This window comes from Somniosus microcephalus, unplaced genomic scaffold (genome assembly GCF_052327205.1).
Source record: "Somniosus microcephalus isolate GS21.2 unplaced genomic scaffold, FLI_Smic_1.0 unresolved_chr4, whole genome shotgun sequence".
Lineage (NCBI taxonomy): Eukaryota > Metazoa > Chordata > Chondrichthyes > Squaliformes > Somniosidae > Somniosus > Somniosus microcephalus.
The window spans coordinates 53,580,296-53,596,241 of record NW_028225182.1 but is presented as its reverse complement, the minus strand read 5'-3'; the positions used below and the strand labels follow the sequence as shown (position 1 = coordinate 53,596,241).

The 15,946-nt window shown below is 56.7% G+C and overlaps 1 protein-coding gene across 1 annotated transcript; it reads left to right on the top strand.

The window, feature by feature from the left end:
• Nucleotides 1–2,956: 2,956 nt before the first annotated feature.
• LOC147091108 (lysosome-associated membrane glycoprotein 1-like) lies at nt 2,957–15,663 on the top strand (the record flags this gene model as incomplete). Its single annotated transcript, XM_085977166.1, is given in 7 exon segments — nt 2,957–3,697; nt 6,160–6,279; nt 7,789–7,861; nt 13,823–13,996; nt 15,416–15,424; nt 15,427–15,447; nt 15,450–15,663. Coding segments are annotated over 7 exon segments (1,242 nt in total), but the record flags the coding sequence as incomplete, so codon positions are not given.
• Nucleotides 15,664–15,946: the final 283 nt, after the last annotated feature.

Below are 15,946 nucleotides of genomic sequence, written 5' to 3'. Positions count from 1 at the left end.
CCCCCAACTTCCTGTCAAGATGTGAATTACTAACCACTAGATGAACGTTTACATCTCAGGGCGCTATCCCTTTGAAAGATACATTTTTGTGCTTACCCAATTGAGGGAGCTTAGTGCTATTGGAATTTGAACACTCCCAGGGCAGGAACAGCACGGGTTAGATACAGAGTAAAGCTCCCTCTACACTGTCCCATCAAACACTCCCAGGGCAGGTACAGCACGGGTTAGATACAGAGTAAAGCTCCCTCTACACTGTCCCATCAAACACTCCCAGGCAAGGTACAGCACGGGGTTAGATACAGAGTAAAGCTCCCTCTACACTGTCCCATCAAACACTCCCAGGGCAGGTGCAGCACGGGTTCGATACAGAGTAAAGCTCCCTCTACACTGTCCCATCAAACACTCCCAGGGCAGGTACAGCACGGGTTAGATACAGAGTAATGCTCCCTCTACACTGTCTCAACAAACACTCCCAGGGCAGGTACAGCATGGGTTAGATACTGAGTAAAGCTCCCTCTACACTGTCCCATCACACACTCCCAGGGCAGGTACAGCACAGGTTAGATACAGAGTAAAGCTCCCTCTACACTGTCCCATCAAACAATCCCAGGGCAGGTACAGCACTGGTTAGATACAGAGTAAAGCTCCCTCTACACTGTCCCATCAAACACTCCCCGGGCAGGTACAGCACGGGTTAGATACAGAGTAAAGCTTCCTCTACACTGTCCCATCAAACACTCCCGGGGCAGGTACAGCACGGGTTAGATACAGAGTAAAGCTCCCTCTACACTGTCCCATCAAACAATCCCAGGGCAGGTGCAGCATGGGTTAGATACAGAGTAAAGCTCCCTCTACACTGTCCCATCAAACACTCCCAGGGCAGGTACAGCATGGGTTAGATACAGAGTAAAGCTCCCTCTACACTGTCCCATCAAACAATCCCAGGGCAGGTGCAGCATGGGTTAGATACAGAGTAAAGCTCCCTCTACACTGCCCCATCAAACACTCCTAGGGCAGGTGCAGCACGGGTTAGATACAGAGTAAAGCTCCCTCTACACTGTCCCATCAAACACTCCCAGGGCAGGTGCAGCACGGGTTAGATACAGAGTAAAGCTCCCTCTACACTGTCCCATCAAACACTCCCAGGGCAGGTACAGCACGGGTTAGATACAGAGTAAAGCTCCCTCTACACTGTCCCATCAAACACTCCCAGGGCAGGTACAGCATCGGTTAGATACAGAGTAAAGCTCCCTCTACACTGTCCCATCAAACACTCCCGGGGCAGGTACAGCACGGGTTAGATACAGAGTAAAGCTCCCTCTACACTGTCCAATCAAACACTCCCAGGGCAGGTACAGCACGGGTTAGATACAGAGTAAAGCTCCCTCTACACTGTCCCATCAAACACTCCCAGGGCAGGTACAGCACGGGTTAGATACAGAGTAAAGCTCCCTCTACACTGTCCCATCAAACACTCCCAGGGCAGGTACAGCACGGGTTAGATACAGAGTAAAGCTCCCTCTACACTGTCCCATCAAACACTCCCAGGGCAGGTACAGCACGGGTTAGGTACAGAGTAAAGCTCCCTCTACACTGTCCCATCAAACACTCCCAGGGCAGGTACAGCACGGGTTAGATACAGAGTAAAGCTCCTTCTACACTGTCCCATCAAACACTCCCAGGGCAGGTACAGCACGGGTTAGATACAGAGTAAAGCTTCCTCTACACTGTCCCATCAAACACTCCCAGGGCAGGTACAGCATGGGTTAGATACAGAGTAAAGCTCCCTCTACACTGTACCATCAAACACTCCCAGGGCAGGTACAGCACGGGTTAGATACAGAGTAAAGCTCCCTCTACACTGTCCCGTCAAACACTCCCAGGGTAGGTACAGCACGGGTTAGATACAGAGTAAAGCTCCCTCTACACTGTCCCATCAAACACTCCCAGGGCAGGTACAGCACGGGTTAGATACAGAGTAAAGCTCCCTCTACACTGTCCCATCAAACACTCCCGGGGCAGGTACAGCACGGGTTAGATACAGAGTAAAGCTCCCTCTACACTGTCCCGTCAAACACTCCCAGGGTAGGTACAGCACGGGTTAGATACAGAGTAAAGCTCCCTCTACACTGTCCCATCAAACAAGAACTCTAACCGTATTGGTGGTGATAACCAGGCTGGGGATTGTTTAATACGATAGCAGAAGGTCATCTGACGAAAGGTCATCGACCTGAAACGTTGACTCTATTTCTCTCTCCACGGATGCTGCCTGACCTGCTGAGTTTTTCCAGCGTTTTCTGTTGTTTTTTGGGGATTGTTTAATCATCTTTTGCCAATCTAAAGGCTTTTAAGATCCACTCTTAGCAGCAGCTGGTTACAGTCGCCTGATTCATCTGAGCTGGTGTCCAACTCTCTCCCATCTAACCAGTGATTCTCTACCTTGACGTTGGGAAGCGGGAGTGAGGTAACTTTGAAGGTGATTATTTGGCCCTGATGTTCGTGTTGTGATTGACGCACAGGCTCTATAACCAATCACACTGGGGGATATATTGGAGCCCAGGCCCTGTGCTGATCAAGGTGGCTCAGGTGGATTTGCCTCTAATTTATCTGCCTTGGTCTCTGGGCTCAATGCTCGGACGGGAGTCACACTCTGTCAGGAACAGTTCAGTACAGGAAACTTTCGATTTACCGGCACCTAAATAACCGGAAATCTCGGTTAACCGGCAAAATTCAGGAGTAGGTTCAGGTAAGTTTTACTTCATATTGTACTTGCCTTACTCGATCTGTTGCTGTGCAAGGGTGTGGCTGCAGCTGTTGCTAAACTCCAGAGACGCTTGGAACTTGTGGCCATTGTTCTGCACCTGTTGCTAAGCAACAGGGTTTGTTGCTTTATACGGAGCTCTCGGCTCTTCGTATCTTTTAACTATAGCTCTCGGTTATCCGGAATTTTTGATGAACCATCACCACGTCGGTCCCGTCGGTGCCGGATAAAAAAAAGTTTCCTGCAACTTGCAAAAAAAATAATAATCATCGTTGTCCTTTTTTTTTTCTCTCGACAGCGAATAGTGACGTTGATTGTGAGGGAGTGAATTGTCGGCCCAGACCGGTCACTCTGCTGCCCGCGTCCACTCCGGCCACTACTACTCGTCCCACCACCCACAAACCGACTCCAGCCAATCACACGACGGTGACGCCAGCCAATCACACGACGGTGGCGCCAGCCAATCACACGACGGTGGCGCCAGCCAATCTCACGACGGCGGCGCCAGCCAATCTCACGACGGCGGCGCCAGCCAATCTCACGACGGCGGCGCCAGCCAATCTCACGACGGCGGCGCCAGCCAATCTCACGACGGCGGCGCCAGCCAATCTCACGACGGCGGCGCCAGCCAATCTCACGACGGCGGCGCCAGCCAATCTCACGACGGCGGCGCCAGCCAATCTCACGACGGCGGCGCCAGCCAATCAGACGACGGCGACGCCAGCCAATCACACGACGGCGGCGCCAGCCAATCACACGACGGTGGCGCCAGCCAATCACACGACGCATTCGGTGAAGCCCACTACCATCCATCCAACCCCTCTGCCTGTGCTGGAGCGAGGGACCTACAAAGTGACAAACAACAGCAGCACCTGCGCAATGGCAGCGCTGAAACTACAGCTCCGGGTGCAATACCAAAAAGGAAAGAAAGGGACAGTAAGCAATGAGTTTTATCTTTTACTAAATGTCAACACTGGGGAATGGAACAGCCCCAGATTCAGCATCACAAACTCCCAGGGCAGGTACAGCACGGGTTAGATACAGAGTAAAGCTCCCTCTACACTGTCCCATCAAACACTCCCAGGGCAGGTACAGCACGGGTTAGATACAGAGTAAAGCTCCCTCTACACTGTCCCATCAAACAGTCCCAGGGCAGGTACAGCATGGGTTAGATACAGAGTAAAGCTCCCTCTACACTGTCCCATCAAACACTCCCAGGGCAGGTACAGCACGGGTTAGATACAGAGTAAAGCTCCCTCTACACTGTCCCAATCAAACACTCCCAGGGCAGGTACAGCACGGGTTAGATACAGTGTAAAGCTCCCTCTACACTGTCCCAATCAAACACTCCCAGGGCAGGTACAGCACGGGTTAGATACAGAGTAAAGCTCCCTCTACACTGTCCTATCAAACACTCCCAGGGCAGGTACAGCACGGGTTAGATACAGAGTAAAGCTCCCTCAACACTGTCCCCATCAAACACTCCCAGAGCAGATATGACTCCAATTTCAGAAGGCGGCCCCTTCGGTACAGTCTATTTCTCTCTCTAGCTGTGCTGGGATCTTGCTGATTTTGATGGTCGGTTTATGCTGTGTGGCCCATCGGACCTGGATCCGGATGGTCTGAACTCATTTCACACGGGACCCCTCGCGGTCATCAGAGATTGGAGTCTTGTCCCATCAGTGTAGGGTGGGTTGAAATCCAGGTCAGGGGCGAAAGGCCAGAGTTGGATGACATTGATCATCCCATCCTTGACGTTTCTACTGGTTGAACTTGTATTTTTCATTAAAGGACCAGGTACTTCCTGGTTGCCACTTCACACTCAGTGTGTGTTCACACTCGTCCTCTCGCACTTATCCGTAAGAAAGAAAGACTCTGCATTTCTCCAGCACCTTTCACCACCTCAGGACGTCCCAAAGCGCTTCACAGCCAATGAAGTACTTTTTGAAGTGTGGTCACTGTTGTAATGTAGGAAACGCGGCAGCCAATTTGCGCACAGCAAGCTCCCACAAACAGCAATGTGATAATGAGCAGATCATCTGTTTTAGTGATGTTGGTTGAGGGATAAATATTGGCCCCAGGACACCGGGGAGAACTCCCCCTGCTCTTCTTTCAATAGTGGCCGTCGGATGTTTTACATCAACCTGAGAGAGCAGACGGGGCCTCGGTTTAACGTCTCATCTGAATGAAGGCACCTCCAACAGTGCAGCCCTCCCTCAGTACTGCCCCTCCGACAGTGCGGCGCTCCCTCAGTACTGCCCCTCCGACAGTGCGGCGCTCCCTCAGTACTGCCCCTCCGACATTGCGGCGCTCCCTCAGTACTGCCCCTCCGACATTGCGGCGCTCCCTCAGTACTGCCCCTCCGACAGTGCGGCGCTCCCTCAGTACTGCCCCTCCGACAGTGCGGCGCTCCCTCAGTACTGCCCCTCTGACAGTGCGGCGCTCCCTCAGTACTGCCCCTCCGACAGTGCGGCGCTCCCTCAGTACTGCCCCTTCGACAGTGCGGCGCTCCCTCAGTACTGCCCCTTCGACAGTGCGGCGCTCCCTCAGTACTGCCCCTCCGACAGTGCGGCGCTCCCTCAGTACTGCCCCTCCGACAGTGCGGCGCTCCCTCAGTACTGCCCCTCCGACAGTGCGGCGCTCCCTCAGTACTGCCCCTCCGACAGTGCGGCGCTCCCTCAGTACTGCCCCTCTGACAGTGCGGCGCTCCCTCAGTACTGCCCCTCCGACAGTGCGGCGCTCCCTCAGTACTGCCCCTTCGACAGTGCGGCGCTCCCTCAGTACTGCCCCTCCGACAGTGCGGCGCTCCCTCAGTACTGCCCCTCCGACAGTGCGGCGCTCCCTCAGTACTGCCCCTCCGACAGTGCGGCGCTCCCTCAGTACTGCCCCTCCGACAGTGCGGCGCTCCCTCAGTACTGCACTGGACTGTTATCTTGGATTTTGTGCTCAAGTCTCTGGAGTGGGACCTGAACTCTCCGCCTTCTGACTCAGAGGCGAGAGAGAGTGCTGCCCACTGAGCCAGGGCTGACTCCCTCCATCTCCCCTGGTTCCCACTGATTCACATTTTGATCCAGAGCCAGGGGACTGCTGATCAGGGTGAAACAGTCCTTCTTGTGCCCGCCCCACCCTCGCTATCTTGCCCCTGTGGCCATTCGCCAGGTGTGAGGCCCACACTGACCGAAGCTTGACGCCAAGTCATGTGTACTTTCCCAGTCGAGGTGGAAATTCTATCTTTCGCGATGGAAGTGGCGAATTCAACAACCGAGCCTCCACTCTGCCCACGCCTCACGCCTCGCTCTCGCTCCCCGCACCATGTGATCACGCTGGAGCAACATGTGGATACAGAAAGGCAAAAATATTTTCATTAAACTTGACCCGCTCTCGTTCTTTGTTTTCAGGCTTGGGGTGAGTTCATCATCCAGCCCTCCAGGACAAACACTTCCGGGTCGTGTGGCACGACCTCCGTCAACATGACTCTGACCTTCCCAGAGGGATTCCTGACCTTCGGATTTAAGATGGTGAGTATTTCAAACACTGATCATCCAGAAAATCCCGCCCGGCCGCACACCTCCCTAACCCAGGGGTCACTGGGCAGTGATCAGGAGCAGGAACCCTCTCTAACCCAGGGGTCACTGGGCAGTGATCAGGAGCAGGAACCCTCTCTAACCCAGGGGTCACTGGACAGTGACCAGGAGCAGGAACCCTCTCTAACCCAGGGCTCACTGGACAGTGATCAGGAGCAGGAACCCTCTCTAACCCAGGGGTCACTGGACAGTGATCAGGAGCAGGAACCCTCTCTAACCCAGGGGTCACTGGACAGTGATCAGGAGCAGGAACCCTCTCTAACCCAGGGGTCACTGGACAGTGATCAGGAGCAGGAACCCTCTCTAACCCAGGGCTCACTGGGCAGTGATCAGGAGCAGGAACCCTCTCTAACCCAGGGGTCACTGGACAGTGACCAGGAGCAGGAACCCTCTCTAACCCAGGGCTCACTGGACAGTGATCAGGAGCAGGAACCCTCTCTAACCCAGGGGTCACTGGACAGTGATCAGGAGCAGGAACCCTCTCTAACCCAGGGGTCACTGGACAGTGATCAGGAGCAGGAACCCTCTATAACCCAGGGGTCACTGGACAGTGATCAGGAGCAGGAACCCTCTCTAACCTAGGGGTCACTGGACAGTGATCAGGAGCAGGAACCCTCTCTAACCCAGGGGTCACTGGGCAGTGATCAGGAGCAGGAACCCTCTCTAACCCAGGGGTCACTGGGCAGTGATCAGGAGCAGGAACCCTCTATAACCCAGGGGTCACTGGACAGTGATCAGGAGCAGGAACCCTCTCTAACCTAGGGGTCACTGGACAGTGATCAGGAGCAGGAACCCTCTCTAACCCAGGGGTCACTGGGCAGTGATCAGGAGCAGGAACCCTCTCTAACCCAGGGGTCACTGGGCAGTGATCAGGAGCAGAAACCCTCTCTAACCCAGGGGACACTGGACAGTGATCAGGAGCAGGAACCCTCTCTAACCCAGGGGTCACTGGGCAGTGATCAGGAGCAGGAACCCTCTCTAACCCAGGGGTCACTGGGCAGTGATCAGGAGCAGGAACCCTCTCTAACCCAGGGGACACTGGACAGTGATCAGGAGCAGGAACCCTCTCTAACCCAGGGGACACTGGACAGTGATCAGGAGCAGGAACCCTCTCTAACCCAGGGGACACTGGACAGTGATCAGGAGCCCTCTCTAACCCAGGGGTCACTGGGCAGTGATCAGGAGCAGGAACCCTCTCTAACCCAGGGGTCACTGGACAGTGATCAGGAGCAGGAACCCTCTCTAGCCCAGGGGTCACTGGGCAGTGATCAGGAGCAGGAACACTCTCTAACCCAGGGGACACTGGACAGTGATCAGGAGCAGGAACCCTCTCTAACCCAGGGGACACTGGACAGGGAACCCTCTCTCACCCAGAAGGGTCACAGGGTAAAGTTCGTTGATTTATTTCTATTCTGCCTCCTGAGTAATTTTCTCTCTCCACAGAACAGCAAAGAAAAAACCTTCTACCTTAGTGAAATTCAAAGTGATCTGACGTATAAATTTCCTGGCTCGTCTGGTAAGTTAACCTCTATTCAACAACAAGAACCTGCATTTATACAGCGTCTTTAGCGTAGTAAAACATCCCAAGGCGCTTCACAGGAGCGATTATCAAACAATATTTGACACCGAGCCACATAAGGAGACTTTAGGACGGGTGACCAAACGCTCGGTCAAAGAGGTCGGTTTTAAGGAGGGTCTTAAAGGAGGAGAGAGAGGCGGAGAGGTTTAGGGAGGGAATTCCAGAGCTCGGGGCCCAGGCAGCTGAAGGCACGGCCGCCAATGGTGGAGCGATGGAAATCGGGGATGGACAAGAGACCAGAATTGGAGCAGCGCAGAGATCTCGGAGTGTTGTAGGGGCTGGAGGAGGTTACAGAGATAGGGAGGGTTGTAGGGGCTGGAGGAGGTTACAGAGATAGGGAGGGTTGTAGGGGCTGGAGGAGGTTACAGAGATAGGGAGGGTTGTAGGGGCTGGAGGAGGTTACAGAGATAGGGAGGATTGTAGGGGCTGGAGGAGGTTACAGAGATAGGGAGGGTTGTAGGGGCTGGAGGAGGTTACAGAGACAGGGAGGGTTGTAGGGGCTGGGGGAGGTTACAGAGATAGGGAGGGTTGTAGGGGCTGGAGGAGGTTACAGAGATAGGGAGGGTTGTAGGGGCTGGGGGAGGTTACAGAGATAGGCAGGGTTGTAGGGGCTGGAGGAGGTTACAGAGATAGGGAGGGCTGTAGGGGCTGGAAGAGGTTACAGAGATAGGGAGGGTTGTGGGGCTGGAGGGGGTTACAGAGATAGGGAGGGTTGTAGGGGCTGGAAGAGGTTACAGAGATAGGGAGGGTTGTAGGGCTGGAGGAGGTTACAGAGATAGGGAGGGTTGTAGGGGCTGGAGGAGGTTACAGAGATAGGGAGGGTTGTAGGGGCTGGAGGAGGTTACAGAGATAGGGAGGGTTGTAGGGGCTGGAGGAGGTTACAGAGATAGGGAGGGTTGTAGGGGCTGGAGGAGGTTACAGAGATAGGGAGGATTGTAGGGGCTGGAGGAGGTTACAGAGATAGGGAGGGTTGTAGGGGCTGGAGGAGGTTACAGAGATAGGCAGGGTTGTAGGGGCTGGAGGAGGTTACAGAGATAGGGAGGGCTGTAGGGGCTGGAAGAGGTTACAGAGATAGGGAGGGTTGTGGGGCTGGAGGGGGTTACAGAGATAGGGAGGGTTGTAGGGGCTGGAAGAGGTTACAGAGATAGGGAGGGTTGTAGGGCTGGAGGAGGTTACAGAGATAGGGAGGGTTGTAGGGGCTGGAAGAGGTTACAGAGATAGGGAGGGTTGTGGGGCTGGAGGGGGTTACAGAGATAGGGAGGGGTGTAGGGCTGGAGGAGGTTACAAAGATAGGGAGGGTTGTAGGGGCTGGAAGAGGTTACAGAGATAGGGAGGGTTGTGGGGCTGGAGGGGGTTACAGAGATAGGGAGGGGTGTAGGGCTGGAGGAGGTTACAGAGATAGGGAGGGTTGTAGGGCTGGAGGAGGTTACAGAGATAGGGAGGGGTGTAGGGCTGGAGGAGGTTACAGAGATAGGGAGGGTTGTAGGGGCTGGAGGGGGTTACAGAGATAGGGAGGGTTGTAGGGGCTGGAGGAGGTTACAGAGATGGGGAGGGTTGTAGGGGCTGGAGGAGGTTACAGAGATAGGGAGGGTTTTGGGGCTGGAGGGGGTTACAGAGATAGGGAGGGTTATAGAGATAGGGAGGGTTATAGGGGCTGGAGGGGGTTACAGAGATAGGGAGGGTTGTAGGGGCTGGAGGAGGTTACAGAGATAGGGAGGGTTTTGGGGCTGGAGGGGGTTACAGAGATAGGGAGGGTTATCGGGGCTGGAGGGGGTTACAGAGATAGGGAGGGTTGTAAGGGCTGGAGGGGGTTACAGAGATAGGGAGGGTTGTAGGGGCTGGAGGAGGTTACAGAGATAGGGAGGGTTGTAGGGGCTGGAGGAGGTTACAGAGACAGGGAGGGTTGTAGGGGCTGGGGGAGGTTACAGAGATAGGGAGGGTTGTAGGGGCTGGAGGAGGTTACAGAGATAGGGAGGGTTGTAGGGGCTGGAAGAGGTTACAGAGATAGGGAGGGTTGTGGGGCTGGAGGGGGTTACAGAGATAGGGAGGGTTGTAGGGGCTGGAAGAGGTTACAGAGATAGGGAGGGTTGTAGGGGCTGGAGGAGGTTACAGAGATAGGGAGGGTTGTGGGGCTGGAGGGGGTTACAGAGATAGGGAGGGGTGTAGGGCTGGAGGAGGTTACAGAGATGGGGAGGGTTGTGGGGCTGGAGGGGGTTACAGAGATAGGGAGGGGTGTAGGGCTGGAGGAGGTTACAGAGATAGGGAGGGGTGTAGGGCTGGAGGAGGTTACAGAGATAGGGAGGGTTGTAGGGGCTGGAGGAGGTTACAGAGATAGGGAGGGTTGTAGGGGCTGGAGGAGGTTACAGAGATGGGGAGGGTTGTAGGGGCTGGAGGAGGTTACAGAGATAGGGAGGGTTTTGGGGCTGGAGGGGGTTACAGAGAAAGGGAGGGTTATAGGGGCTGGAGGGGGTTACAGAGATAGGGAGGGTTGTTAGGGCTGGAGGGGGTTACAGAGATAGGGAGGGTTGTAGGGGCTGGAGGAGGTTACAGAGATAGGGAGGGTTGTAGGGGCTGGAGGAGGTTACAGAGATAGGGAGGGTTGTAGGGGCTGGAGGAAGTTACAGAGATAGGGAGGGTTGTAGGGCTGGTGGGGGTTACAGAGATAGAGGGTTGTTGGACTGGAGGCGGTTACAGAGATAGGGAGGTTGTAGGGCTGGAGGAGGTTACAGAGATAGGGAGGGTTGTAGGGACTGGAGGATGTTACAGAGATAGGGAGGGGTGTAGGGGCTAGAGGAGGTTACAGAGATAGGGAGGGTTGTAGGGGCTGGAGGAGGTTACAGAGATAGGGAGGGTTGTCGGGGCTGGAGGAGGTTACAGAGATAGGGAGGGTTGTAGGGCTGGAGGAGGTTACAGAGATAGGGAGGGTTGTCGGGCTGGAGGGGGTTACAGAGATAGGGAGTGTTGTAGGGGCTGGAGGAGGTTACAGAGATAGGGAGGGGTGTAGGGGCTGGAGGAGGTTACAGAGCTAGGGAGGGTTGTAGGGCTGGAGGAGGTTACAGAGATAGGGAGGGTTGTAGGGGCTGGAGGAGGTTACAGAGATAGGGAGGGTTGTAGGGCTGGAGGAGGTTACAGAGATAGGGTTGTATGGCTGGAGGAGGTTACAGAGATAGGGAGGGTTGTAGGGGCTGGAGGAGGTTACAGAGATAGGGAGGGTTGTAGGGCTGGAGGAGGTTACAGAGATAGGGAGGGTTGTCGGGGCTGGAGGAGGTTACAGAGATAGGGAGGGTTGTCGGGCTGGAGGAGGTTACAGAGATCGGGAGGGGGGGTTGCGAGGGCCATGGAGGGATTTGAAAACAAGGATGTGAATTTTTTAATCGAGGCGTTGCCGGACTGGAAGCCAATGTAGGTGAGCGAGCACAGGGGGTGATGGGTGAACAGGACTCGGGGCGAGTTCAGACACGGGCAGCGGAGTGTTGGATGAGCTGAAGTTTACGGAGGGTGGAATGTGGGGGTCGGCCAGGAGTGTGTTGGAATAGTCGAGTCTGGAGGGGACAAAGGGCCCGGGTGAGCTGAGGCAAGGGCGGAGACGGGGACAGACACAGCTACCCAGGGTTCATGTGATATAAGCAGACTCGGCCTGGTGATTCATGATTTGGGCGGGGACCTACTTTTACCATCGCACGGCCGCAGGCAGGAAGTTATACTTCCCTTTCAGTAACCCGACACCTAAAGGTGCGCCAGTCGTAGAAAAGAGCAGCACACGAGGAGGCCATTCTGCCCATCCTGCCTGAGCCTAAACCAGTGCTAGCCATTCAAATAGAGCTGGTTATTCAAATCCCATTCCCCTGCCCTTTCCCCACTCGGTCCCGGGCCTAGATTGAACCACTGGGTCCCGGGGCCTAGATTGAACCACTCGGTCCTGGGCCCAGATTGAACCACTCGGTCCCCGGGCCTAGATTGAACCACTCGGTCCCCGGGCCTAGATTGAACCACTCGGTCCCTGGCCTAGGGACCTTCCTTGAACCACTGGGTCCGGGGCCTAGATTGAACACTCGGTCCCCGGGCTAGATTGAACACTCGGTCCTGGGCCTAGATTGAACCACTCGGTCCCCGGGTCTAGATTGAACCACTCGGTCCCCGGGCCTAGATTGAACCACTCGGTCCCCAGGCCTAGATTGAACCACTCGGTCCCTGGGCCTAGATTGAACCACTCGGTCCCTGGGCCCAGATTGAACCACTGGGTCCCGGGGCCCAGATTGAACCACTCGGTGGTCCCTGGGCCTAGATTGAACCACTCGGTCCTGGGCCTAGATTGAACCACTCGGTCCCCGGGTCTAGATTGAACACTCGGTCCCCAGGCCTAGATTGAACCACTCGGTCCCAGGGCCTAGATTGAACCACTCGGTCCCTGGGCCTAGATTGAACCACTCGGTCCCTGGGCCCAGATTGAACCACTCGGTCCCCGGGCCTAGATTGAACCACTCGGTCCCCGGGCCGATTGAACCACTCGGTCCCTGGCCTAGATTGAACCACTCGGTCCCTGGGCCTAGATTGAACCACTCGGTCCCTGGGCCTAGATTGAACCACTCGGTCCCCGGGTCTAGATTGAACCACTCGGTCCCCGGGCCTAGATAGAACCACTCGGTCCCCGGGCCTAGATTGAACCACTCGTCCCCGGCCTAGATTGAACCACTCGGTCCCTGGGGCCCAGATTGACCACTCGGTCCCTGGGCCCAGATTGAACCACTCGTTCCTCCGGGCCTAGATTGAACCACTCGGTCCCTGGGCCTAGATTGAACCACTCGGTCCCCGGGCCTAGATTGAACCACTCGGTCCCTGGGCCTAGATTGAACCACTCGGTCCCTGGCCTAGATTGAACCACTCAGTCCCTGGGCCTAGATTGAACCACTCGTTCCCCGCCAGGCCTAGATTGAACCACTCGGTCCCCGGGCCTAGATTGAACCACTCGGTCTCTGGGCCCAGACTGAACCACTCGGTTCCCTGGGCCCAGGACTGAACCACTCGGTCCCTGGGCCTAGATTGAACCACTCGGTCCTGGGCCTAGATTGAAACCACTCGGTCCCCAGGCCTAGATTGAACCACTCGGTCCCCGGGGCCTAGATTGAACCACTTCGGTCCCTGGGCCTAGATTGAACCACTCGGCCCCTGGCCTAGATTGAACCACTCGGTCCCTGGGCCTAGATTGAACACTACCGGTCCCCCGGGCCCAGACTGAACCACTCGGTCCCTGGGCCTAGATTGAACGCTGTTCCCGGCCTGTATCTCTGCCCATGAGCCCCGTCAGAGGCCTATTGCCTGACTGTGAGCTGTGAAAGTTTCAGTTGTTGATTGAAGAGAAGTTTGTTTTTTCCCGTCTGACTCATTGCCTCGAGTTGCTCGCTCACAGATGACTCAACCTAAAACGGGAACTTTCACATCCCCTGAATTGCAGCGGCAGCGGCAGACCAGACCCAGCTCACTGGTCCTGGTCATTCTGAGCTGTTCAGCCCCCTCCTCCTCCTCCCCCTCCCCCCTTTTCCCTCTCCTCCTCCCCTCTCCCCCCTCTTCCCCTCTCCTCCTCCCCCTCCTCCTCCTCCCCCTCTCCCTCTCCCCTCCTCCCCCCTCTCCTCCTCCCCCCCTCTCCTCCTCTATCACCCCTCCTCCCCCCCTCTCCCCATCTCCCTCCCTCCCACCTCCCCATCTCCTCACCCCCCCGCTCCCCTCCTCCCTCCCCCTCCCTTCCCCTGCCCTCCCCATCTCCCTCCCCCTGCCCCTCTCCCCCTCCCAATATTTAATGGGAGGACATTTCTCCTCGTGAGATGTGGGACAAGCAGTGTGACCAATGGGAGAGAGAGGAGGGGCCTGGTTTTCTAAGCGGAGTGTTGGTTCCCTTGGCAGGAGCCTCCCGGTACACTGCGAGGAACGGCAGCGTGGAGATGCTCAAGACCCACCTCGGGCACTCCTTTCAATGCTCCAACCAATCAGTGAAGGCGAAGAGCAGCTTCTGGGTGGACCTGGTGGATCAGCAGCTTCAAGTCTTCAACATCTCGAAAAACCAGAAGTTTGGCTCAGGTAATGACTGACACACTCGGGGGAGAGAGAGAGAGAGATAGAGAACTCGCTCGCGTTGCCCCAGCGCCTCTCACCACCTTCCGGGACATCCCGAGCACCTCATAGCCAGTGAGGAACTTTCTGAAGGGGAGTTGCTGTTGTAATGTGGGAAAGGCGGCCGCCAATTTGCGTGCGTGCATATGGCGGGGCGGGGGGGGGGGGAAGGGCGTGGGTCCTGGGGGGAGGGGTGGGTCCCCCTGCCGCAGTTCGGGCAAGGGCAGCGAGGCCTCCCATGGTCGAATGCCCCATGCCCTGAAGTAGCTTCCCAGGAGGAGTCAGCGCGGACGGAGGGGAGTTTGGGAGGGGGGATGGGAGAGATGAGGTGAGGGGGAGAGGGGGGTAAGAGGGGTAGCAAAGGAGGGGTTGAGGGGAGGTGTTTGAGGGGGGAGGGGAGGGGAGGGGTAGGTGAGAGGAGGGGGAGGGGGAGGTGGGGAGGAGGGGGTTGAGGGTGAGGGGAGGGGGTGAGAGATGAGGGAGGGAAGGGTGAGGTGAGAGGAGGAGGGGTATGGGAGGAGAGAGGAGGGAGAGGGGGGAGGGGAGTGGCTGAGGGTGAGGTGAGGGGTTGTTATTGATATTGCTGAGCCTGTGTCTGATCTCTCCCCCGTGTCTGATCTCTCTCTCCCCCCCGTGTCTGATCTCTCTCCCCCCCCGTGTCTGATCTCTCTCTCCCCGTGTCTGATCTCTCTCTCCCCCGTGTCTGATCTCTCTCTCCCCCGTGTCTGATCTCTCTCTCCCCCCGTGTCTGATCTCTCTCTCCCCCCGTGTCTGATCTCTCTCTCCCCCCGTGTCTGATCTCTCTCTCCCCCCGTGTCTGATCTCTCTCTCCCCCCCGTGTCTGATCTCTCTCTCTCTCCCCCCGTGTCTGATCTCTCTCTCTCTCCCCCCGTGTCTGATCTCTCTCTCCCCCGTGTCTGATCTCTCTCTCCCCCGTGTCTGATCTCTCCCCCCGTGTCTGATCTCTCTCTCCCCCGTGTCTGATCTCTCTCTCCCCCCGTGTCTGATCTCTCTCCCCCCCGTGTCTGATCTCTCTCCCCCCCGGTGTCTGATCTCTCTCTCCCCCCGGTGTCTGATCTCTCTCTCCCCCCGGTGTCTGATCTCTCTCTCCCCCCGGTGTCTGATCTCTCTCTCCCCCCGGTGTCTGATCTCTCTCCCCCCGGGTATCTGATCTCTCTCCCCCCGTGTCTGATCTCTCTCTCCCCCACCGTGTCTGATCTCTCTCTCCCCCCCGTGTCTGATCTCTCTCTCCCCCCCGTGTCTGATCTCTCTCTCCCCCCCGTGTCTGATCTCTCTCTCCCCCCCGTGTCTGATCTCTCTCTCCCCCTGGTGTCTGATCTCTCTCTCCCCCGTGTCTGATCTCTCTCCCCCCCCTGTGTCTTACAGCTGAGGTTTGCCCCGAGACAAGAAGCTGCCGGTCGTGCCATTGTTGTAGCTGTGGTCCTGGTCCTGCTCATCCTCATCGTGATTGTGGCCTACCTGATCGGCAGGAAGAGGAACCCGGCCGGGTATCAAAGCATCTGATCGGGGCTCGTTCCCACTGCCGACCCTTGACCCCACCCCCGGAGAAACACGGTGGTGGGATTCAGCTCCGCAACCAACAGATTGGGGGGTGAGGGGTTACTGGGGTCAGGGTGGGGGTTACCGGGGTCGGGGGTGAGGGGTTACTGGGGTCAGGGTGGGGTTACTAGGGTCGGGGTGAGGGGAGGTTACTGGGGTCGGGGTGGGGTACTGGGGTCGGGGTGGGGTTACTGGGGTCGGGGGTGAGGGGGTTACTGGGGTCGGGGGTGAGGGGGTTACTGGGGTCGGGAGTGAGGGGTTACTGGGGTCGGTGGTAAAGGAGGATTACTGGGGTCGGGGGTGAGGGGGTTATTGGGGTCGGGATGGGGTTACTGGGGTCGGGGTGAGGGGTTACTG